This window comes from Pezoporus flaviventris, unplaced genomic scaffold, assembly GCF_033815535.1.
Source record: "Pezoporus flaviventris isolate CSIRO_AGI_PZ_B2104156 unplaced genomic scaffold, CSIRO_AGI_Pfla_v1 ptg000083l, whole genome shotgun sequence".
Taxonomy (NCBI): Eukaryota; Metazoa; Chordata; class Aves; order Psittaciformes; family Psittacidae; genus Pezoporus; species Pezoporus flaviventris.
The window spans coordinates 1,139,274-1,164,595 of record NW_026892631.1 but is presented as its reverse complement, the minus strand read 5'-3'; the positions used below and the strand labels follow the sequence as shown (position 1 = coordinate 1,164,595).

At 35.6% G+C, this 25,322-nt stretch overlaps 1 protein-coding gene across 5 annotated transcripts in view; it reads right to left on the bottom strand.

Moving 5' to 3' along the window:
• The window catches only part of SPATA17 (spermatogenesis associated 17), an 80,977-nt gene that overhangs the window by 18,248 nt on the left and 37,407 nt on the right, over positions 1 to 25,322 (bottom strand). For 4 of the 5 annotated variants that reach the window (XM_061475571.1, XM_061475568.1, XM_061475570.1 and 1 more), the window contains 2 exons: positions 12,278 to 12,481; positions 7,487 to 7,638 (listed from right to left, as the gene is read on the bottom strand). In XM_061475571.1, the coding sequence (XP_061331555.1) occupies positions 7,487 to 7,638; positions 12,278 to 12,481 (356 nt within the window). The remainder of the gene's footprint in view (positions 1 to 7,486; positions 7,639 to 12,277; positions 12,482 to 25,322) is intronic. The other variant, XM_061475573.1, reaches the window with a different exon arrangement.

The following is a 25,322-nucleotide window of genomic DNA, read 5'->3' as shown; positions in this document are numbered from 1 at the left end:
TAATCTCTTGTGTGTATAGGATCTGCAAAAGACCCTACAAAGATGTCTTAGCTCCACCTATTTCAGTTTGCAAGAGAGTCACAAGAGCAAAAAAAGTACATTTTAATAAACAGTAAAACCTTGTGAATTAAGTTATAATTGCTGGTCTTCTGAAAAAGCAGCATGCATTCTTTATTCTACAAGTGCAGGAAAAAATATTATACAGTAAAATTAGAAGTATATGCTTCAGAATTTTAACACGTCACTTCAACTGCCATGACAACAGGTATAGTTAAGTAAAACCTTTTCCTAGTTGAAAGCATTTCAGAATCTAGAATCCCTATGAGTTAGACAGTCAAATAAGTTTTTGATAAAATAGGGATTAAAATACCTTTAGTCTCTCAGCTGATACAGACTCAGAAAATTCTTTATTTGGACTAACTGATCCATCAGCAACTGTTTAAGTGTTTGTTTGCTTAAATTACATTTCTTTCTTTCCACTTTGTAAAAAGAAACACATTTAGAATCTTGCCAGCTATATCAATTTGATCCATGAAGTACCGCAAACAAATGGCATGTAAAGTTAGAGAAAGAAAACCACTGAGTTAGCAGACTTTTAAATTATACAAAGCTATAGTAGCATGGGTATACTCAAGGGAAAGCACACTCTCACATAAGACAGATTATGGTACTTGTAATGCTCATTTGCACATGGGATAGACATCACACACACACAAAAAATTAATGTGGCCCCAGTGTCCCAGAGAATATATCGAAGGTGCTGTGAAGTGGCTGCTCCACTTGCAGTTTTTATCACTTCTGAATTGCATTTTAATAGTACATTTTTCTTTTGTTCAGACATGAAAGAAAATTGGCTTTCTCAGGGGATTGGATAGCTCAGAAGACAAGGCTAGCCATTTAGGGATTTGCCCATGTATGCATAGAATGTAGTTGAGCCATTGTATTAATAATTTAACAGGAATGCTATATCCATAAAATTTATATACAAAATGGCAAAAAAATAGAGAAAATTAAAAGATAAAGTAAATTATTATAGTTTTCCCTATACAATTGCCTACATAGAGGTTTTGATTTTACTGTGGATCAGTTAATCTTTGTCTTTGTGGCAAAAAAATGGTCACAGTAATCCTATGTTCTACCACGATTCCAAACAAAACTATACACACATTGTAGCACTAACAGCATGTTCTATGTATAGTTTAGCATAAATGTGATCTTCTGCATTATCTCCTCTAAGATCATTATTATGTGGAGCATGTGCCATACAGCCTGGAATGTATGTCTATGGCTGAGTAAAAGAAAAATTAAATCAACTATGAATTTCTGATAAAGAACATTGAACAATAAAAAAATACTAAAATTGAAATAACTAAAATATAGTAGAGTATAATGGTATAAATTAGCCTGAAGTAGAAACTTTCTTTCTTTAATCCTGTCTGCAGTTCTGCTGTCAGAGCCAGGTGGGTAGATCATTATAGTGCTAACAATCTAACTACAAGAAAGGATCATATGCTTGCAAATTCACTGTCTGTTTAAAGCACCTAAGAATTCTCATTACTCTATAGGAATAAGTAATTAAAAAGAACATTAAAACAATTTTTTGTGTTAAGTAGGGTAACCAAATTAATGGGAGTCATACAGAAGTCATTACACCCCCACAACCAATAATAATAGTAAAAAGCAACAGCACTGCAAAAGACTTCAGTAATGGTATTGTGTTCAGTAGCTCTGTATATACACCTGACACAGCTTTTCCCCAAATTAATGACATTATGTGCTCTGAATGTGACAGAAGACAGTGATGGAAGGAGAAGAAAATTAAATCCAGACAATCGTATGATGCGCACAAATTTAGACCTTAGTAATTTTTTCCTCAAAAAGCTCACTCTCAGGATTCTAACATCTGTGCTTCAGCCTTTCCTTGCGATTTAAATGTAAATTCAGAAATCCTGAAAGGTTTTCAGTAAATATGACAGAGATAGTAGTAGCAGGATCAAAAAAGAATTAAATTCCATACTGGTGTTATATTATGCCATAAAACACAGCATAAGTTGAGTCTTTCCAAAAGTTGATGATTTAAGGGGGGGTTGAACAAGAAATAAATTTAGAACTGAAAAATTATTTCATTTCACCCATGACAAAAGCTTGAATGAGAGATATGCTAAAGAATACATTCAAGACAGGGGGAAAAAGCTGGAACTAAAAATGGGAAAAGGCCTCAGGTTCTACAAACGGCAGTATTACACATAGATAACCTGAGGGAGCACCAGACCAGAGCTGGCAGAATCACTGGTAATGAAGGCCAGCTGCATGGTTGCCAAGACCACACTATGTTGAACCTAATAAGCATAAAAAAGATCTAGAAGCCTCAACATAGTAGCCAATCCTGGAGCTGACAGCTGCTAGTGGCATGTATTTGAATTTTGAAAGATATTCTAGATATTTGTTAACAATTATCTCTCCCTTCACTCATCCTATCCTGCAACTCCCTACTATTCATTATGATTAATTTCACCTTTCTAATCCTTCTTTTCTCCACATTTTTACGCCCTCGTGCTCTTTCCTCCTGCATGCCTCACCTACCATTTCTTTCCTCCGTTATCTCTCACTATTGTTACAGGAGATGTAAGAAGCATTTTAGACACTGAAGACTTCCCAATTGGATTGACCAGATGACAGAAGCAGCAGTAGATACTGGGTTCTGTCTATGACAATGTGAAACGAGAGAGCAGCAGCACAAACAGGAAGGAGGATTTGTCAGATCCATCATTTAGTGCTGGGTGGCACCATCCCGATGCTGTATGATACCAACAGGACACAGTTCAGAGGCATTAACCTCCTCTTGAATTTAAACGCTGGCAAAAAAAAGAGTAGTCCTTCAGCATGTTTTCTGGACCTGCCTAAGAGGCAAAATCCCGGCCGTTTAGCGGGACAAACAGGTAATCCTGATACCAGAAATGCTTCAGACTTTACCCAGGTTTCTGAGAAAGAACTGGCAGTACATCTCCTGACAGACTGCCATACATGCTGCACTACCAGGACACAATAAGAAATATTAAAACCCCTGAACTAGAAGGAATATTCTGCTTATGTGGTTTTTCAGACTTTCATAATATTTGTATGTACTGTACAGTTTTGCAATTTAGTAGTAAAAATGCTACCAAAATCTTAACTTTAGAAGCACAATGTGGTGTCAAATTGTGGTTCTAGACAGGAGCAATTCAATTCCTTGTTGTGTTGATCTAACTTGAATAAACCAGTTTTACCTTACTTTGAAGAAGACCATGAACAATTAGCTTCAAACAAACTGTACTTCTCTATCAGAAAGTTGTCACTCTTTTATATTTTATTTTCTTTAAATAAAACATGAAATTAATTTTAAGCTTTCAAATTTGTGTTATACCTGAAGTAATTTCATTATCAAACCCAACAACGTCTATCTTATCACTGAGGGAACAAAGGAAGAAATACAATGGTTTTCCATAGCAAAACAAGTGCAGCAGCACAGCCATTATCTAGTTCATAATGAGTGCATATTAAAATCAAAATGTTATTCACAAAAATAAAGACAGAATATTTTGTTTAACATATCTAGTCAGATTACTTTTACTGCAGTATCTTGCCGTAAGAAACTTATTTTGCGTGCATTATTAAACATATTGTCCACAGCAATATACTAACTGCATACTTTTTAATCAACTATCAGTCACTTTTATCCTAACATCAGTAAATCTAAGTATCTTCTGGCTTTTTTGTTTAACTCCTCTCTGCAATAATGTAAAGTGACAAAGGAAAACATAGTCTAGTTCCTGCAGGAAATAAAAGATCTCTTCTGTAGTAAATTCTGGAACTTCTTAATTATGCACAGACTTATTATCTGCATCCCCAGTGTTATAAAGTACCAGAACTTCATTAGAAAAATTAAGATGGAAAAATGAAGGCACCACTTTGTAAATTTCCAGTGGAAATTAGCTGGAAGAAGCAGAGGAATACTGGATCAAAAGAGGGTAATCATGCTTAACTGTGCCCTAGAGCACCCGCATGTATAATACAATTTGCACAGTAACTACCTCTCCTATTACTGCTTGTTTGGAGTATTCTGTGTTAATGGGGTTAGCTAATTTAGTATTTTAACTTAAAAAGACTCTGCTGATTAATAAATGTTGCACACTGTGCTAGTAATTAAAATAAATGGAAGAGTTACAAATAGAAGTTGAATTGTTAAGAAAACATTGTCTGAAAATATATGATAATCCCTGTTTATCACAATACAATGACAGTCCGGAAAATATGCAGATTGCTGAAGTCGCAAAGCATATGAAGAAAGTTTTCAGATGTGTTATATTTGTGTGACTTTAAATGTAGAAGCCATTTTCACTACAGCTAAATCAGAAATACAGGAAAAGATCTTACAAATGTAGAAATTTAAGGATTTTTTAAACTCTTAAATCTTATTGAAGTTCCCTGATTTTTAAATGTTATTACCATTAATACCATGCAGCTCATACCACTGAAGCATAGAGCTTATTTAGATCACTAACTTCTCTGTAAGTGCATCTTTTGTGCACAGCACTGCACAGCACAGAAGCCCCTAACCTGGTTCTAACCAAAACATTCTCCTGCAGTGTTCACAAAGCACATGAGAGGCAGGGTTTGCAAACCTTGCACCGCTGCTGCACACAAGCTTGCCAGTGCGTTCAGGACTGGCTTGGCTATCTCCAGCGCAGCAAAGAGCACGGACATAGCCAGAAGCTGAGATGACTTGCCGTGTCACACCAGAAGACTACAGTAAATCAAGAAACCTCAGCCTTACACTACTGCTGGTTTACCCCTATTCTATCACCACATTGCAACTCATTCTGATGTATGCTGACTTTATAAAGATATTTAATTGTATATTTTGAAGCATGAGGCATGTTATGTGAGACAGATTTTAGCAATGTTAATGAAAATAATTTACTTTTTTTTTAGTCCAGAGTGCAGCTGCACGCAACTGAATATAGAAATTTTCACGCTTAGTGATATAAATCTGCTAGATCCAGCAGTTGGTGTCTCAAACTAGACACTACTTTATTAAGAGGCTATCCCGAAGGAGTCCAATTGTCATTCCTACTGAAGCAGAGGGGGAAATCACTTCATTTGTATGAAAAATATCACAATAAGGCAGTAACAGCTTCAATTACATGAAAAAAGGAATCATTCTTATTAGGGTAGATTACTCAGTTGCTCAATTCCAGCAGTTGCTTTAAGGAAGCACAACATTCTCTCTTACTTTCATTTGTACTGCTTCTGTCTGTCACAAACTCTCCCATATCTTTGTCAATTATTTCTGCATTATATCAGAAGCAATAACTTTCTCAGAGCTTGAAACACTTAGAGAAAACATTTCTGCTTTAAAGCACCCTGATAATCAGAGGCAACTGGGAATTCTGAATTTTGTTGGAAATTGCAGGTATACACTGACAATTTGTCTATCTCAAAAGATATCACACAGTATTCAGGACTTCATCTTACACAAACAAGCTTTCCCAACAAATGCCACATACTTCTGCTGCTCATTCCCTCCTTATTTTCTAAAACAAAAGAATAATCAACATAGGAAGCACTACCAGGAAGAAATACAGTCCTGAAGTACACAATTACATAGAAATCTGAGACAGAATTTTTTTCAATTTATAATAGACACTGGTGAGGAAAAAAAGCTACTGCAGAATCTGAGTAACCCTTTGCAGACTTCTCCCTGGAGACCAGCATCCCACACAGCAGCTGCAGCATTACTAGAGAGCGTAAGTCCTGATGATGACCTGCAACTCTGTCATCACCTTTTCAAGGTTACAGATGTGATCCTTCCATGGTTGGTTGAAAATGAACCACAGACAGAATGATCACAGCCTGAAAATGTATAATACACTAGACATTTAGCATGCATGAAGCTGAGCATCACTGGTGTTAGGACATTGCTTCTGTGCATTAAGGATTGCTCTAAATGCCTCTTTACCCATAAGGTAAATAAAGATCCCATGTCAATTAATATCTAAGTTGGAGGCTTCAAATTTTAACTGTACAGGACCAAAGCTTCACAATTCGCTCACTGAAGACAGCCAGAAAAATATTTATTATGAGATCTGACCTTCTGACACTGCTGGCACAGTAGTGTCTGGGGTAAACCTCATCAAATAAAGACTGGGCATTATAGTTACGCCTTTAAATGAAGAACATCATCCATCTTCACTTTGAATGAATCAGTCAATAAATAAAAGAACACAAAGAGGAGTAGAAACCAGAAGTCTATTTTTTACTTGTAACTTAACTCAGTTACAGTTTTGTTACCACAGGAATAGAAGGTACTAGATCTCATTTTTTGCACCAAATATAAAGAATACCGTTGCCTAAATGTGGAAAAGAAGCCAAACTAAGATTTTTTTTTCTTTCTATTTAAAGCTAATATTAAATCAGGAAAATGATCCAACAATAAAATTAGAAAAGCCAAACCATGCAAATGAAATTGATTCTGGCATTCTTAAGTACTAGTCCTAACACATAGCAGCATGGAGCTGATGGAAAAGTTTGAAACAGATCAAAGATAGTAAAGCATTGTCTTCCAGTGAATCAGTGGTTCACAAGCTGCTCATGAGGAAAAGTGATTCCTTTCTATCCTGAATTCTGGTATTAAAGTGCCAGAGGATTGCCAAGAGCAGTGAATCCAAGGGAAAAATTGACAAAACATCAATTTTTTCTAGTTAATGACAAACCCAGTGCAAGTGACTTAACAGGCCTTTATTATGACTGGACAAGAGAGTTCCATCATGATGAGAAAAGAAATGGAAATATTTTGTCAATAGCCTTAAATCTTTTGGGTCAGAAGCCTTAAATCTTTTGCCATGAATTATGTCTGCATTTGGGATTGTACGGAAAAGAACTGGTCTGCCTGACACTATTACAGATGCGATGGCTTAGGAAACCAAACTGCTTCAAAGATGAATACAGTTTTACAAATGATTACATGTTCTAACATGTGCAACATATGCTCCTGCCCCTTCCAAGTGAGCTTTGTTAACTTCCTGGGGGAGAAAGCAAGTCTCTTTGGCATGCAATACCATTCTTCCCTCACATAATCTGTTAACTCACTGAATACGAAGACCAACCAGTATTTTTTCCTTGGCAAAGTGCATGTGGTAAAACAGAATTTGCATTTGTTTTCTTATTTCCCATGAAACCCATCTGTTGCACCCCATATTATTATTAGTATTACAAGTTCTTCTATAATTTCATAGATACGGATGGCACATGGCACACAATTACAAGATAGGGTCTCTGTCCTGAGCAGTTTATAATCTAAGGACACAGAATTTAGAAGGATGTTCATAGAATGTTTGCTAGTAAGCTGTCAGGTTTGACATTTCATTTTGTCAGGCATGAAAGGTTTCTGAAAACAACAGAATAAAGAAAGCATTCTCATAATATAAGAAAAAAACAAAGAACTTACTCTTTGTCATGTATGCAGTTTCCCCAATCCTCCCTTTTCATTTCCTCTCTGCCCTTGTCCAGTGGTGAATCGATGAATGCTGCCATGTGCAAGGTTGGTTCCAAAGGCTTGTGGCGCTGCCAAAATACTTCAGCAGTATCACGGAAAGGCCCCTGAAAGGTATAGTATAATGTATTTTATTGTAGGGTTACAGTTCTTTCCTTTGCTTCTTTTATTCGTGACATATCAATGATGAAAGAAAGAGGACACAGAATGTGTGGGAAGTGTAGCAAGACTTTTCCTCCAAAATAATTAAAGCAGTTCATTTTGATAGAGAGTTACAGATAACACAAAGTTTGATAACATGTTCTAAAGCTCCAAAGAGAAAGGTCCCCTCCAGTTTTATTTAGCTACTAATAAATATTTATTATTTTAAACTAATAAATTGTTAGAACTGATTACGAAAACTTAGCTTTTCCTTAGAAAAAAGGTATGGGTGAAATGAAATCTGATACACAAGTATTAACTGTGTCTAGATTCTGTTTAAGTAGAAAGCTGAAGTCTTTTCCTTTTGACAGGATAAATGTTTTACCTTAAAGAACATGGTCTTTTCAATTGAACTCTAAAGCTATCTGGAAGGTAACTTAATACATGACTTAAGATATAATTCTTCTAATACAATTCAAACTACTGACTTAAATAATATAGGCATATAGCCTATTTTTAAAATGTCTAATTCCACATTAATTTCACTATTCTTTAAAAACAAAAAGCAAGCTTGTAATTCTTCCACAAATCTCTATATATACTAATTCCTTTTTTACAGACTATGTTGTTTAATAACTGATCATATCAACTTTTACCATTTAACACAGTTAAATAGCAGCAAGAAGCTCTTTCCTGTGCTGTCAAAGTGACATATCCTATGTCTTGCTTTTAGTACTAACCAGTGAGAACTTACCTGAAGTATAATTAGTGCTATATCATGCTCAGGACAGTTTAGTGGCAATTTTGGATTTAGAAGTGTTGCTAATGAATTTTTAATTTATTTTCATCATTGTTGATCCTGCAATGAACTAGTGAAACCTTCTGAAACTATGAATAGACAAAGACTCTTAATCACACCCTTTATTCTTAAAGATATCCTTCTTTAAATAGGTTATCACTAACAAGTCACAGCTGGAGTTACTGCAAGCACTGAGTGAAGACTGTGGGGCTAATAAAAAGAAATGATTCACGCCTCATTTATGTTCACTTATGTTTTACATTAATAGAAACCAATAATAGGAACCAGTTACCATAAAAGTCATGGACCGTAAATAACACAAATGGCAAATAAGTATCATCTAGTACTTTTCACAGCTGGACAGGAGGGTTGCTGTATTTGAAAGTAGTTAATGGATTTCTATTGGAACTTTACTTTTTAAAGGCACAGCACCATGGTCTGGAAATTGCTTTAAAGGTCCTAGTAAGCACATCAGCATAATATTTACGCTTCTTGCAGTGATTTTCTTGCTTCTATATTCTAGGTAAAAATACATGCTAATTTAAAATGACCACAAGAACTCTTCAAAAAAAGAATGAAAAGTGTTATCACCTGTGAAAGAATAATCAACACTAGAACCATTAACACTAGTAAGCAATGTTCTAGTAATACCTAATCTGATGATCAAGTTGTAAAAATAGTGTAAAACTGAACATAAAAAGATTAATACTCTTTATTGCAAGATATTTGTGCCAAGTGGGTATGTAAAGGAAATAAGAATGAAATGTACTATTACCAAACGTCATAATAAATATGTTTGCTTTTAGGAAATAGTCTTTCATATTATTGTATTTCTTCTTCATTGGAAAATATTGTCTCATATTCCACCAGTGTAGGGCCAAATCAGCTACCTAAGCAAAGCAGTTATTCCACCTTTAATTTCTAAGACCTTCTAACTCTTTCTTGATCCATAGTTCAAAGGAAATTACTAGAGAGGAGGAGGAAAAGAGTACAGTTAAGCAAAGGTCTCTCAAGCAAGTCTGTGTCATCACTAATGAAAGTGGGATATATATGTTAGAATACTAAGATAATACTAAACATCGCCTGTGGATTTTTCCATTACTCTGAATAATGTATTTGAGGAAACTTACCTAGCAATAGGCACCTAAGGAATATATCTAAAATGGCAAGACCTCTAAAAAATCCACTTATCTCTTTCCATTTTACAAGATTTGTGGAATCTGTGGTAGAATGGTGTCTATGCACATGCAAACATTTCAGGAATCCTGCTTCAAAATGGAAATCTTCCTGCAGAGGTCAGGCTAGGAGAGGAAGGGATGGACTCAACCAAGTTTTCACCCTGGAAACAACTCGTGTAACTCTGTGTTTTATGTTTGGGATTTGTACTGAGTAGCATAAATCTCACTACTGACTGGTTTGTCAAATAAAGTTTAGCAGATCAGCATTTTTAGTTCTTTCTATCATAGAAACAGAAACTACATATTCATTTAGAAACAGAACAGAAACACAGAAGCAGAAATAACATATTTTTCGCTGTCCCATCCCAGCATGCCCTCAAAAAATCCCCTCAAAATGGCAATGTGCTTTCTGTTATTAATGCCTTTTCTTGAGCAAATGACTAATTTTAGCATTATCTGTGTTTCCATCAAACTAATTCTAGTTAACTCATAACTCAATAATAAAAATGATAGATCTAACTAAGTATATTTAAACTTTTATTTTAAATACACTATCTTACACACACAGAGATTATGTATAAACTGCTAAATACTTATTTCCCAAAGTGAAAGGTGAAAAACAGTTAATTTTTATTCTTTTTGACATTCTCATAAAAAATATTGAACCGTATAGGTAATACAAATTTTAGATACCTGCAGTAAAATAATAAGTGAGTCACAGTGGGCTGGACAGATGTTAGAAAAAGAAGCTTGGTGTGCAGAAGTGTTACCACAGAGAACTAGGACACAAGTATATCTAGTAATTAAATTTCTTATTGTCACACCAGACAACTTTCAGGATGATGTGCTCTGATGGGGTTTCATTTCCAGCTGTTTCATCAGCTCAAACCAGTGTCCTTTCTTAGACACACAACCCTAAATTGTCCAAGTGCTGTGTAGGGATTTAGCCGTGTGACTCCCATTAACATCAATAAGAGTCGCGCAGCTAAATCCACGCTCTGTGCTTTGAAAATTTACCCCACAGTGTACATCCCAGGGTGCGGAAAGGATTAAAGTATTATATAGTAAATTCCCTCTTTGAGGTGCAGAAAATAAACAGAACTCTTCTGGTTTGTTCTAAAAGGCTATCTGTGCACCACTGCTGTGCATGTGTCTGAACTTAGAAAGGTCTGTAAAATATTCCAAACCCAAGCAGAAGCTTGTAAGATACTTCATATACAGTTTTACAATGGAAAACCTTGAGTTCCCTTTTTATTTAAAAGCATGATTCCTTTACCATGTCCACTAGCAAAATCTTGCCCTCTGTCCTGAGAGACAGGGCATTCAGTCACATCCTGCTGAAGGACTGTCATAGCCCCTTTGGTCCCAGAAGGTAAAGCTATAACATCGTATTTATCTCAACCCCAAACTCCCTGATCACCCAAACTGTTTGTGGGCTCACACTTTGTCTCAATTCTACTGTGAGCTGAGTTCATTCGATGAGGAAGCTCATGCAGTCAAGGTGAGGAGAACATAAGGAGGGAAGAACAAAGAGAACTGCTCTGAAGTTGACCTTTAATGTCATAAGCAGAGTGGATCTTCAGTCAAAGTTACTGAGAAGGACACATTTAGAAATGTTGTCTTTCTAAGCAAAATAGAGGTTCTGAAGATGTTGTCATTCAAAGTCAAACAGGCACTAAAAGTATACGTGTGTGGTAAGTAGAAAGTTCAGTAGATTGGACAAACTGAGAAATTCTTCAGAATAGAGGGAAAGAGAATACTTCTATCCCAAAAGTAACTTCATAAGGCATTTACTGGCAAAAGCTACATGTCATTGTCTTATCATCAAGTCAGGAACATAAAGGTTACAGAAGTCTGTCTGCTGAGAATATTCGGCATATGCCCAGCAGGTTTTGATAATCAGGTGGCAAAAGCTGTTCTGGCATCTTGTGGGATATTCATACTGATGCATTATCTCAGAGATCTCTATTACTTTATAGAAAAGAAACAAAGCTATCTGCAGCATGTGTTGACAGGAGATGAAATAAAAATTGAGACCACGACGCTAAGAGTAGGAGAGGGGCAACTTTGCTCTGTTGCAGATTAAAATGTAGAAATGTATGTAATTAAAGCTGACACACAACTAGTGGACACAAAAGAGCAGGAATGAAAAGAGATGGGCAGGATGTTTCTTGGCTTTTATATGGAAAACAATTGAAAAATGAGGAAAAAGTTATCATAACTGGTTAATTTATCCTATTATTTTTCATTTATCCTATTATTTTTCATTTATCCTATTTTTATTGTTTTAAAATTGGAAATTTAGACTCCTACCTCTAATGAATCATAATAATGATATGCAATTATATCAGGTCTTCCCTTTTAAATATTGGAAATGACATTTTTTCCCCAAAGGACAAAAGTATGAAGAATCATGCATCCTTGTTTTTACGAATCACCTAGATTTCTTTTTCTTTAAGACAAATCTGTTTCAAAGACTTTATATCCCGAATGTAAGCACTTGATCTATGTAAAAAAAAAACAAATCCAGAAAAGGGGTTGTTGGACTCGACAATCTGAGATATTCTACGATTATCTATGATAAAAGGTATCAACAAAAGCTGCCTCAGAGACACTGAAAAATATTACCTGAGGTTTCTGTCTGATGATAGCTGGCAAGGGCTGTCCTGTGGAGAAAGTCGGAGGCCTTTTACAAGTTGGCCAGTCGTAGAGCTCAGAGGTAAGAGGACTCTTGGTTTGCTGCTGTCTGTGGCTCAATGGCTTTGACTTCCGTAGCAGCAGCTCCATTGGATCTGGGGATTTTCTGAAAGGTGAATTGTAGATGCCTGGAATCTGAGCAGAAAATGGGGATATCTTTGACTTCAACTAACTTAGAACTCCCTCTTGCATTTATTCTACAAATCAAACCAATTTAAAAAAAAAACTATATAACCATAGAATCATAGAATCAAACAGTTCTAAACAGTCTTTTTGACAACTACTGATTTGGCATAGATTTATAGTGTAAATACATCTCTGCATTACAAAAGAGGTTAAATAGGGCAATGTAACGTAATCTGGGTTTCAGTCCTTCAAATGGGGGTAACTTTCATTTTCTGTAAGAAAGAGCTTCCTCTACCTCAAACTCATGTTTTCTTTCTGTCACATTCAATCTTCAACCTTCCACAGCAATAGTCAAACAAACATGCCAGGTTTCCATTATAAAAGAAAAACAAAAGTGTACAAATTTGCATCTAGTTTTAAAGGCAAACCATTATAGTTGTGTACTTTAAAAGTTCCTCTACGCAACAGGAACAAAAAAATATTTTTATTTCCAAACACATACTTAAAAGAGTAAAATAAATACCTATGCAGGGGAAGATAACTCTTGTCCTTTTAAACTCTGTGATGGCTGACTCACAAGGGGGACAAAACTTTACTTTTTAAAAAGTAAAAATGAGTCATTAGTTAAGGGAAAATACAAGAAAACTGATGGAATATCAACAGCAAATAATTGCTTTTTTCCAACAAAATGTTCACATAAAATTCCTTTCACTGTTCAAATGTATTCAGTTTTAATGGTATACAACTTGGGAAAAACAAGAACGTTGAATAAAAATTTCTGAATTGTGAATTAAGCTAAAAGATTCATTCTTCACTAAGTTTGATATTTTATTTTTTCAGGATACATTATTAATTGCATCACCAGTGTGATCTAATATAACAGTTACTGATACAAAGCATAAATTTCAAATACTGAACTAGTAATCCGTGTCATTAACAGTCTGTGACTATCTAGCAAGTCAAAGTTATGTGACAGACTGTTCCCAAATCATTCGACTGTTCCCAAATCATTCCTATAAATGTAGGGATTTTCTATTTATATATAAACAAATCTCAAATAGACATACGTGAGTGTACAGAATTAATTATGAACTGTTAAATGTGAGAATCCTTACACCATATTGCACAAAGCCACTAAATCTCTTATAAAACAGATGACATATATTTAAAATACACCTGGCAAAAATTAAAGATACTGTGTTGATTTAAGGATATTTTTTGTAACAGTATACTCAGAATATTCTTAAGACTTTCAAAGTATATTTGCTTAGTTAAAATATATACTTCTTTGCTTTTATCATAGCTTTAATTGCTAAGATGTATTGAATCAAAATAGTAGGAAAAGAAATCAGTTTTGTGATGTTGGGAAAGGTAAGGAAAAGACTAAATGTCTAAAATCTTACATTTCTCCTTTGAAAAAATACTGAGGACCCATAAGAAAACTAAATAGAGCTTCAGCTTCCTCATAAAGTATTAATCTCTTGGGGCTGGGAAGACTGAACGCTCCTCAATTAGCTCTAATGCATTTTTCATTAACATATCCTACTGGGAGGTTCCAGTTTCTTCTGCCCAAACAGTTAAATAAGGCTGATATAAAACATATTGTTTAATGGGGACAAAAATATTCTGAGATGGTAGCTTATTCAAAATATTGTTGGGCTATTCAAAATGTTATGGGCTATATTCTTGAACTCCCTAAGTGATCTGGCCCTAATGACATTTTATTTTGGCCCTCTGTTAAATGTTCCCTTCTTAGTGCAAACCTTATAAACTATTCCTCTACACTAACAGTCTAAATGTGCAATGGGAAAGAGGACATGAATAGAGGGAAGTGGTAGAAACGTGTATGCCAAACAACCACTGGCTGTTCCTTTAGCTCTTCAGGATGCCACACTAAAATGGCAGGGTTCCATGCTCCAAATAGCTAGCAAGCAGGATCCCTGGAGTAAATACGAAATTACAGCTCTATCTGTATGATTTGTTAAATCCAGCTGCATCCTTAAAGTTTGGTTCTAGAAGTCTGGCTCTCACTCACATAAACATCTCCTAAAGTTACAGATTCTCATAGTGTTATTATTTTGTGCTATTTCATACATTGCCCTACTGCAATTTTCTTATCAGCCCAGTACATTTTTGCTTGTGAACACTCGCTGACCTCTAAGTGCTACATAAACACAAGTTTCATATGTTGTCTCGGGCTTTATTGCACTGTTCCAGAATTACTGAATGCATTTACACTATATATTTGTTACAGATGTTCTCTCAAATATAAAATGCCACAGCAAAGCTCGCCCATACAAATTAGATTCCATGCTAGAGATATACAAACCATCTCTATGCCATGGTTGTTATGGCTCTTCACTCATTAGTCCTACCATGGTCATCAGATCTGCCTACTTTCAGATCAATTAAATTTTGCCTTCACTCTGTTAAGGACAGTAAAATAGAAAAGTGATTGCTCATGACTACCTTTTTTCACATTTCACTGAACTGCTCATAGTATTTTACTTCATCTTTCTAACCATTCTTACACCATCAATATTCAGCTGTTGTATCCTACCTAATGTACAGACTGTGTTCTAGCCATGCCATGAGTCTTCAGAGCTCCCCAGCTAGTGGGAGAGCTACTGTTCTCTCACAGTACAATCCAAAGAGCAAACTGGGAAGGAAATTTTGACCCCCCCCCCCCAAGACCATAAGATTTTTCCAACCTACACAGCACAGGTTTGGTTTTTGGTTTTTGTTTCTCCAGCATAGAAAAGTACAATATCTTAAAAAAATTAACTGATTTTCCTCTGAAGAATTATAGGCAAGAATAACTTTAAAGCCATGTGCTGGCTGAGTTCTAGGAAACAGCATTGCCTCTGTTAGTCATATTAAGAGCAAGTATAAATGGCTCCAGGAGTACAATGGCTTTCTGAAACTGCAGTTTGCAATCTATATTGAGATACTATGTATATTTTACTTGATGTTTCTTTTGTTTAAATGTTTGGCAGTAAAAAAACTATAGCTCATACAGGATTCAGAAACTGAAATGCTACTAAATATCTCCAGGTGTGCAAATACATTTGGTTTTTAGCACTTTTAATGAAACCAAAATTAGCCATAATAGCTGGGGAATCCATTGAAGCAGTGTCTTTTGAATTATTGCTGAAAGGTGTCTTAACAAAGAGGCACCTTTTATTGTTCTTTTTTTTTACGTACTCTCAGGTTAAACATGCACAGATAGTGTACCAATGATGAAAATGGATTTAGTGAGGCCACTTGGACACTTTGAAAGTTGTCGCTTCTGCTACAGCTGAAAATCTTTGTAAGATCTGGGTCAATATTGATTATGAAGTGCATTTTTAAATAATAATTTTCAAGCAACCCTTGTTAATTACTTTACATTTTAATTATATACATTGAAGTATTCAATCAGACAGATAGCAGAGCAATCAGCAGAGTTAGTATCCAGACAGATAAAATTAATACTAATTTACTCTAAATTCCCCAAGGTTTGTGGTGCGGTTTTAGGCCTAGATTTAAAATTGGCAAAGTTTGGCAGGAAAGACAAGGGGATGAGCTTGCTTTTACTTCCCAGTTCAGACCAATCTCTGGCAAACGGCTTCCATTCATTTTTAAATATCTTGTCAAATCAGAGTCTTATTTTTGTAATATCTTGCACATATGCTGTGTGCTGATGAATGCCCTATTCACTCTATCCTCTGCAGAGAGCTGGCAGTCTGCAGATATCTGAGAATCTGGAGGATCAAAGCCTTTGGTACTTAATAAATTTGCTTATCTTCTTGAGACCAGTACAATGTCTTAAAAGCGTTACTTCATCTTTTCCCTACTTTAACACGATATTCTCTGAACTACAATGCCATTGTGGTTAATGCTGCTTTTTCAATGGTAGCAATATCTGTCTTGAGATATTACTATCATACTATTCCCACTATTTTCAAATACAAATCCCACTATTTTCTCCACCTTTCATCTGTAAGAAAATATGTTACCCTCCAAAATACTATAATAGATTACAAAAAGCAACTTGTCTGCAGGGAGAATGACACATTTTTCTGTACCCATGTTCTTTACAACTAAGACGGGACTTTGTCAAAGTCAGCTTTCTGGGACTTCCCTTCCAGTGTGCTGGATTTGGCTGGGCTACAGTTAATTTTCTTCATAGTAGCTGTGTATGAGATTTGTGCTGGAAACAGTGGGGACAACACAGGAATGTTTTTGTTATTGCTGAGCAGTGCTTACAGAGAGTCAAGGCCTTTCCTACCTCTCGCACCACCCCACCAGCAAGTTGGCTGAGGATGCACAAGAAGTTGGGAGGGGACACAGCCAGGACAGCTGACCCCAAATGACCCAAGGGATAGCACATACATATGGTGTGTTCAGCATATAAAGCTGGGGGAACAAAAAGGAAGGGGGGACATTCACAGTGATGGCGTTTGCCTTCCCATGCAACCGTTACACATGATGGAGCTCTGATTTCCTGGGTATGGCCAAACACCTGCCTGACCATGGGAAATGGTGAAGGAATTCCTTGGTTTTTTCTTTGCTTGCATGTGCAGCTTTTGCTTCACCACTTAAAGTGTCTTCCTCTCAACCCATGGGTTTTCTCACTTTTACTCTTCCATTTCTCTTCCCCATGCCACTGCGGGGCAGATGAGCAAGCAGCTGGGTGGTGCTTAGTTGCCAGCTGGGGTTAAACCATGACATCCAGGAACAATTTCCTAAAGTGACAAATACTATGGGGAAATCTGTGCTAACTGTTAAAAACCCTACAACTGAGTTATTTGCAGTACTGTCATGCTAACTTCCACCTCAATAAGACCAAAGAAATCTCAGGAGGGGACTCTGCTAATAGCTTCTTACTGACCTCCTTGCTTCAGGCCCTTCTGGCGAATGGTGGCCCAGTGGTGAACACAGCAAATGAGGTGTGTAAGCAGAGATATTATTTTTTTTTTAAACTATGGTTCTGACTTGTCAGGGAAAATAAAAATTATAAAAAAGAGAGAGAAATGAGTTATACCATAGATGTATTTTTCTCCTAGAATTCCCTGCCTCAGACCTTCCATCATGGAAACCCAAGCATGACCTGGAATATTAATTGTGTCAGGTCAAGCATACTGGCAAATGTACCATTTGTTACCCAGCCATCCTTAGCATTACATTAATATTTTGAATCATTCTACATTTCTAACACTCTATCATTTAGTTTCCTCCCAATCATTTTCTTATCTTTATAATTAATGGTTGCATATAAAGAAAGAAAAAATCACAAGCAAACAAATATTAATTTAATGAATATTAGCAAAGAAAAGATTTGATTTTTATATTCTCTATTGCTTCTATCTCTAATCCTATATTTACTCTACACTGCAGAGTATCCATTTTTGTCTTTTCTATTTGTTATCTCTATGCGGAGATAAAGACTTAACTGTTTTTACCAGAATACCACAAAGAAATTATTAAGGAGTTTGCCTTGAAAGCTAAACTAAGAAGGAATGCAGCAGCAAAGAAATTGAAACAAGGGAAAGAAGGAAGGAAAGAAAAAGGTGGAGGTAAAAAGTGAAAGAAAAGGCTGTGTTGTTTATGGTGGTTAAGTTCTTCAGGAAAGGTCAGTGACCCCAAGTAGTATAATAAAACGTGAACAGTTTTAGATGCTGCAATGAAGGTATTATTTCTTATTCTTCTTTCTCACTTCTTGACTAAGCTTTTAAAGTCTACATAAATTACAAACAAAATAGCCCCTAATAGATACAGTGTAGCTACTGCACTGCAAATAATTACACACATGCAAAATTAGAACTTGCTGAAGATAAAACACAAGCATTATGTCAATGCAAAGTGTATCCTTATATCTTTAAAATATCTTTATCTAAACAATAATAAAGGCATGCTCTATTTTAATTACTTTTCCATATCAACTTTAAAAGACTGAAATAATCAACATGTATCATTACTATAAATGTTTCATTCAATAGTCGTTTAATTTTGAAAACATAGCTTTGAGGGAGGAAGCCTTTCGCAAGTGATTCTCAGAGTAAGAACCTAAATAAAGTCCTCCTTTCTCACTCTGGTCTTTCAATGAGGAGTTAAATGAGAAGGAAAATACTTGAGCAAAATAGCTACTTAACTAGAAAATCCTTTTTTGCCCCAGTGTAATTTGCAAAAAAAACTAAGCAAGCTGAGAGGATAGGTAAGAGATCTTTAAAAGCCATAAAAGTAAAAGCATGAAGGAGAGCTGTGAATGAAATATTTGCTAGAGATGGGATTGCTGAATCAACACTGACCAGTGCACTTCATCATAATTATCAGGACATACTACTGCCAGGGGATTTATAAAAATCCCACTCAGCAAATAATTGCCCTGCTCTTAGGAGATAGTCAGAGTGTTAACACACTGTCACAGTCCAGTGTTTAGTAAGATATTCAACATTCAATTACTCTTGCTGAGAGCTAAAAGGAAACATGATCATTTCTCAGCCTCTGCTGTTATGCTTCCACATGAATTCCAGTGAACAATCTTGTTAATCCTCAGACATAGTTTCTCTAGGAGGTAAAAGAAATACCTTAAAACATTAATGACTCATAAGAAAAAAAAACAAAACACCTGTTTATGTGATGCTGCAATCATGTCTGTAAAAGAAAAGGAATTTAAAACTTCTAAATACCTAGTTTACTACAGGCTCTCAGACTATTCCATTTGTAGTGAAAATAAAAGGATAATACCTTTAACATGAAATTTACTGGGGAAAGAGCCATCTATAAAAATTCTGCAAATACTGTTCTAGCAACAACTATAATAAAACTATGTCCCTGAACTCAAATTTGAAAGACCAAAATGTTTAAACCACATAACAATATATTCTACTAGGAATAATCTGTGATTTTTAAACCAATATAAATATATTTTTATATTAAAAATTAAGAAAAATAGTGTAAACTTTATTCAAATATTGGGGAAATGCAGCAATGTGGTTTAACATTCCTGTTTGAGGTAAAATTTCCTTACCATGGCTGACAAGAGGGAAAATGTCACTGAGCTTTATAAATGTAGGTTCAGTTCTCACTGAGCTTAGGCCTGATCCTATAATCCTTATAAAAATATACTCTCAGGAATTTCATCTAAAAAAGAATTGGATGGCCTAGCCTATCATTGTACCTAAGATATTTTAGCTTTGTTTGAGATATTGCTTTTACGCAGAGAATGAGGAATTCATAAATGAGTGATGAGTAGTGCATGTTCTTTCAAGTGGGATTAATTACCTGTCTCCTGCTTAATATATATTCTGTTTCAACAAAGTAATAGGAGCATTAATTATTGTTATTTTGCCTTCAGATTGTAAAGCTTGGTTCAGTCCTTTTCATCTATGAAATGTTTGCTTGATATCAAAATAATAGTGTAATCACATTTTAAATGCACTTTTATAAGTAAACCCAGCTGCAATTTTATGGACTATACAATGAGTTGTTAAGGAAACACTGCAGTCCAGTACCCTGGCCACAGACCATAAAATCAACCTCTAAGCCTGCACACCACTAAGTTCATTGCAGGAAACCAAACTGTAATTGAGTCTCCAAACAGGTAGCAACTGCTTTTGTATTTTGGCAAAGAGACAAAAGAGAAACAAACTCTTGGTTTAATGCATGGATTGCTGTGGCACAACACCCAAAACACAGCAGCCCAGCATATGCAGAGGCACCTCCCAAATGTATCCACTTTTCATTGATTCTCTCTCTGACTAAGGCTTACTCTGTCAAATCTAATTCTTATGCAGGCTCTTGATGACTTGACTAGATCAGGGATAATAACTTGAATGAGGGAGTGATGACATGGGAAACAATATGATGATGAAGACACAAAACAGACATAAACCACTCCAAGTTCTTTTGCTGACTTCTCATTTGACTTCTAAGTGATTTTGAAACAAGCACAAAAATACAGTTCAACTTGCTGAATGAATTTATCTTAAAAATAGGAATGAGAAATTCCATTACTGTTACCATTTTTCCTTCAAGTGCTGGGATTGCTTATAGGATTATATACAAATTCTACGAATCTCAGAAAACCAACCTGTTTCTACAACCACCCTGTATAAATGGGAATAAAAGATCTTAGTATGAAGAATAATCTCTGAAGGTGATGGTGTTCTTCCATGTATCAATAACCACGTATGAATACACAGAATTTCCTTATTTCACAGGATTATTTTGAGGCTAAACTTACTTGTGCTTGTCAGAAGTTTTTAGAGCCTTTAAATGTGTGATATCATTTACATATTTAAAATTAAAACTCCCATCTACTGTTGTTTTCATAATGGAAAAGATTAGCTTTCTAAAAAAAAGGCAACTCAAAATTCACTCCTCACTGGATTGAGAAAAATTTTTGTAATTATACTATTTAGTACACCAGAAGTTACCTACAATATATCAGAAGACAGGAGAAGCCCTTCTTAAGAGATAGCAATGGAAATCATATAGAAAATACCTTTTTAAATTAAATAATTGCTAATTAGAGAATTCATTCACTTCTTCAAAAATATATAGGTGCACCTAAGCAATGTAATATTTCATTGCTTTTTATTGTTTCTTACATGTGTTGCATTGTGCTTACCTGTGAATCTTCTCTCACAGACATATGTTCTGACAGATTTATTAAACAATTTGCTGTAGTAAACCTATCGAATTAGACAATGACTAAATAGTCAAAAAGTGGCTGTGTATTTAACAAAGCAGTCTTCAATGAGACCAATATACAATGAGGTGAATGTTTAATGAACGGTCATAGTATTGTATACAGGAAAGAATGAAGAACAGGGAGCAGAACCATGTTAGTCAGATTTGTACAGGTAGTCAGAAATGAGTAGAAAACAGTGATGTACTAAGAAAAAAAAGATTAAGATGCTATGGAAAGATTGTTGAAAAAGAAAAACTGGAAGCAAAGAAAACAATAGATGGAGGAAGATATACTGGTTTTATCATGTCCACTGCAGGACAGACACAATTCCCAAATTAACAGTACCTATTAGATACCGAACAAAGACATTGAATATTGAATAAACTGTGCAAGTTAATGAGAGAACTTTACCATCATACTCTTCACTTGCCTAAGAGCTGAAAAACAAAAGAACTGGTGTGTACATCACTCATCTTGAAGTCTCATTAAAGCAAGGATACCATCAGCACCACTTCTTAATCAACAGGAAGGTCTGCTGTTGAGAAATATTGTGTTTTATCTTCATGACTTCTCCCAAGCTGTTCCTAACCTCTCTCTTCATAAGCACTTATTTCTTATTTAGCATGTACTTCTGATATAATAGTTTCAAAATCACCCGAGAAAGACCCTACATCACATTACACTTACAAAAACACCAGATAGACTACTACACATCAACCCCATTTATACCAGTAACAATTTCAGGAATGCCAGTGGAGTTCCACTCTGTGCAAATGTGCGCGAATGTGGCTCTGTGTGTGAGCTATTTAGCTGATATTTGCACTACATTGTAATTTCCTTGCAATATAGATTCTTTCTTGTATGTGTGTGTCACATCATACACAAAGCCAGCATTCAATATGAAACTCAGTCTTACCAGTTTTCTGACTCTGCAGCAATCCAGCCCTTTTGCCACCCCAATTGACAGTAATACACAATATGTGGTCATGTTTTTCTAAGATCTCAGCATGTACACTTTTGATAGATCACACAGCTTGTCCTTTAAACTCTGCCATTAATCCTGCCCACAGGAGTTGAGCAAGAAGTTTGTTGTCTAGAAAAAAATCCACACAAATAGAGATTATGCAATTCAAGTGCTGAAAAGGACAGTTTAAGTACAGGAACCTTTTAGCTAGAGGATTTTTAAATGACTAATGCTAGATTGAGCTGAATGCTCAATACATGGTAGATGCAGAGATGCCACTGTGCTATAATAACATATGCTTAGTATGAGTGACATGACTAGCAACAAGCTATTTAGAAGCAGCTCTGAGAAATATTTCCATGTCTACATGGATATGTCTTTGAAACCAGAGCTTGCATAGGATCAATCACAAAACAGCACTCAAACTTTACATCCTATCGCTGTTAAGCTCTTTCTAACGACAGGTGATTTTTTCAGTGTAAACTCTCATTTCTTTGCACAGTTACCCAGTTATCAAATGAACTGAAATGATTTTATAATAAGCAGCCTTTAGGAAAAATAGTTTGCAATACTGTCACAGAACATGCTGAAAATTATTCATTTTTTAAGTTCATTCACTCACTACATTTAAAAATAGGATGCAAGTATCTTGTTTTCTGTGAAGTATGACAAAGAAAGAAATTACTGATTTCTGTTGGAAGCACTCTCATTCACTACTTGAGCTAGAATGAGACTTAGGGCAAGAGTGAATGGGAAAGAAGAGCTGCTCACTGACACCAGGAAGAAATACATCTGAAATTGTGCATAGCCATCTATTTCTTATAGGAGGCAGATTATGGTATCAGCAAATAGCACTTCCCCAGCCTTTTCCCATTACTCCCTAATCTACAGAGTTACCCCTTTCTGGGCATGAAGTTCACCATGTTTGCCACCGTAGTTTTGGCTTTAATTGTACTTGCCCTCTCTAGGGAGACAACCACCCTTCTTAGAGAGAAAGAAAGGCTGATTGAAAAGGATATGATCAAAACAGAAGTTGTACGCTTTGCCTTAATGGTTTTGTCAGAATGCACACCAGGTATATGGTGGCTTCCAGCACTTTACTTCTTTTTACACCAACATGATACTGTGATTAACAGCAGAATTACAGTCATGATTGTTCCCAGGATGCATAATCCTGAAGGGCAAGAACTAGACCCAAATTCCAAGAGAAATGACAATTCTTGATTGTGCGGGCAAATCGCTTAAAGTTCATTTTTGGAATTCAGACCTAGTGGAATATTAGTTCTAAGCAGAAACATTTTTCTTTGTTCAGGTATAATGTCTTCCAGAATCACAAACAGTTACTGGCTGCTTGCAGCTTACCTTACTTTGTCCTTCTTTATGACAGAAACATTAAGCAACATGAACTCAGATTCCTTTCAAGTGAACTGAGATGGTGTGTACAGTGCCCCATGAGGCACAAGAGTTGAACGATTTTCCCGCAGTGAATACCTGTGAACGGACTGATACATCTGGCTTCCAAGCTGGAAGTGAATACATGAAGAAGGCTAGCTGATCAAACATACATGTCACGAGTACTGTAACAAGGATTTAATGTAAATTGAGAATCCTTTGGAAATCATGTTTTATAAAAACAGAACACTGTGGCATGAAGTGCTTTATATACTAATGCTATTTAAATGTAGCTGCAAGCCTGCCTTAGAGCTAGGAAAGCTCATTCTCTCCTCTTTAATTTAAATGGGATTTTTTTATGGTACAAGCTTTGGAAAGACCTCAGAAATATCAGACTTCTTGGCAGAGAAGTGATGAGTGTATATTAAACACCCATGGATAGGTGGGGACGTGCAGTGATTGGGAAACCTACATTAAAAAACAATCAAAAATTAACCATTTTAGTTCATCTTCAGGAAGTATCAGTAGTCATAATGAACGATAATTTCATCCCTGGAATGTTTTTTGAGACAGGATAACAAAATTACAACAGTAAAGAGGGAGGAAATAAAATGTAAAAGGTAACAGCTAATTCATTCTTCATGCTAGCTCAGTCCTTGGTCTTTCCTGAACAGACACTGCCAGCAGTAACAAATTACGTATAATCATTTTGTGATGTGGACTGTTCACTTGGGACTGAGCTCAAATGACCAAACTTGCAGCCTTGTCTCTTAAACTGTGGATCTGAAGATCAAAGGCCAGAGCTTTATCCACTGAGTCCTCACCTTTATAAGAATAAAACTGCCAGGTGTCCGCACACAGAGTGGGTGTCAAACAGTGTCATTTCAGACCAATTGTTTTCAAGTTCTTACAGGACAGCACATTAGGTTAGAAGCATATAAATCAGTTGTGGTTTCTGAATATTCATTAACCTGCTCCAGGAAGGATTTTGTGGTTTTTTTTTAATTCCTCACTTAGAACATTTACACCTGAATTCAACAGAATTAACTCCTGATTTCCAGTAGCATACAAAGGGGACATACACAATCAGTGTAATTCTTACAAATTGCCATTTCTGTTGATAGGAAAAATGTAATTAAAAAATACCCCAGCATTGAATAGAATTTGAATTTTAAATATTTAACTCTATGAACTGACAGACTGATACAACTGACTCAGGTGTTATAATTTTGAGTTTGACAATAACGAAAGAAAATCAAAACAAAACTGATTTGAGAAACAAAAGCTAAAAAGTAATCTTGGGGCATGTTTTTGCTACCTTTATCCTCAAGAGCCCTAATCAAGAGTCCACATAAGTCTGGTAAATGACTCCTATTACCCTAAAGTAGAATTGCTTATGGAGTATGGGTGTTACACAGAGAAAGAACTGAAAAATTCAGTTCTCATTGTTGAAATTAGAACTTTTCACTGTCTTAGATGTTTACATCTGTTATGGTTTTTTGAAGGTTGGAAATATCAATGACAAGAATCATGCAAACACATGATCCACCAGATGTGAGCTTTTCATACCAACTTCCACCAAGTGCCACCAATTTATTCAGCAATTCTATGTTCCATTGACTTTAAAGGCCATTTGTTAGCACTTTGCAAAGGATGGCCCTTCCTACAAATGTCAGCCTTGAGAATATGACAAAGAGCAGAAGTAAGAACCTATTTAATTATTTAAAGGGGATGTACAGGGACATAGAAGAATAATCTACATAAGTAAACATGTTTATAATACAAAACCACGTTTAATAAGTAGCTCATTTGTTAAT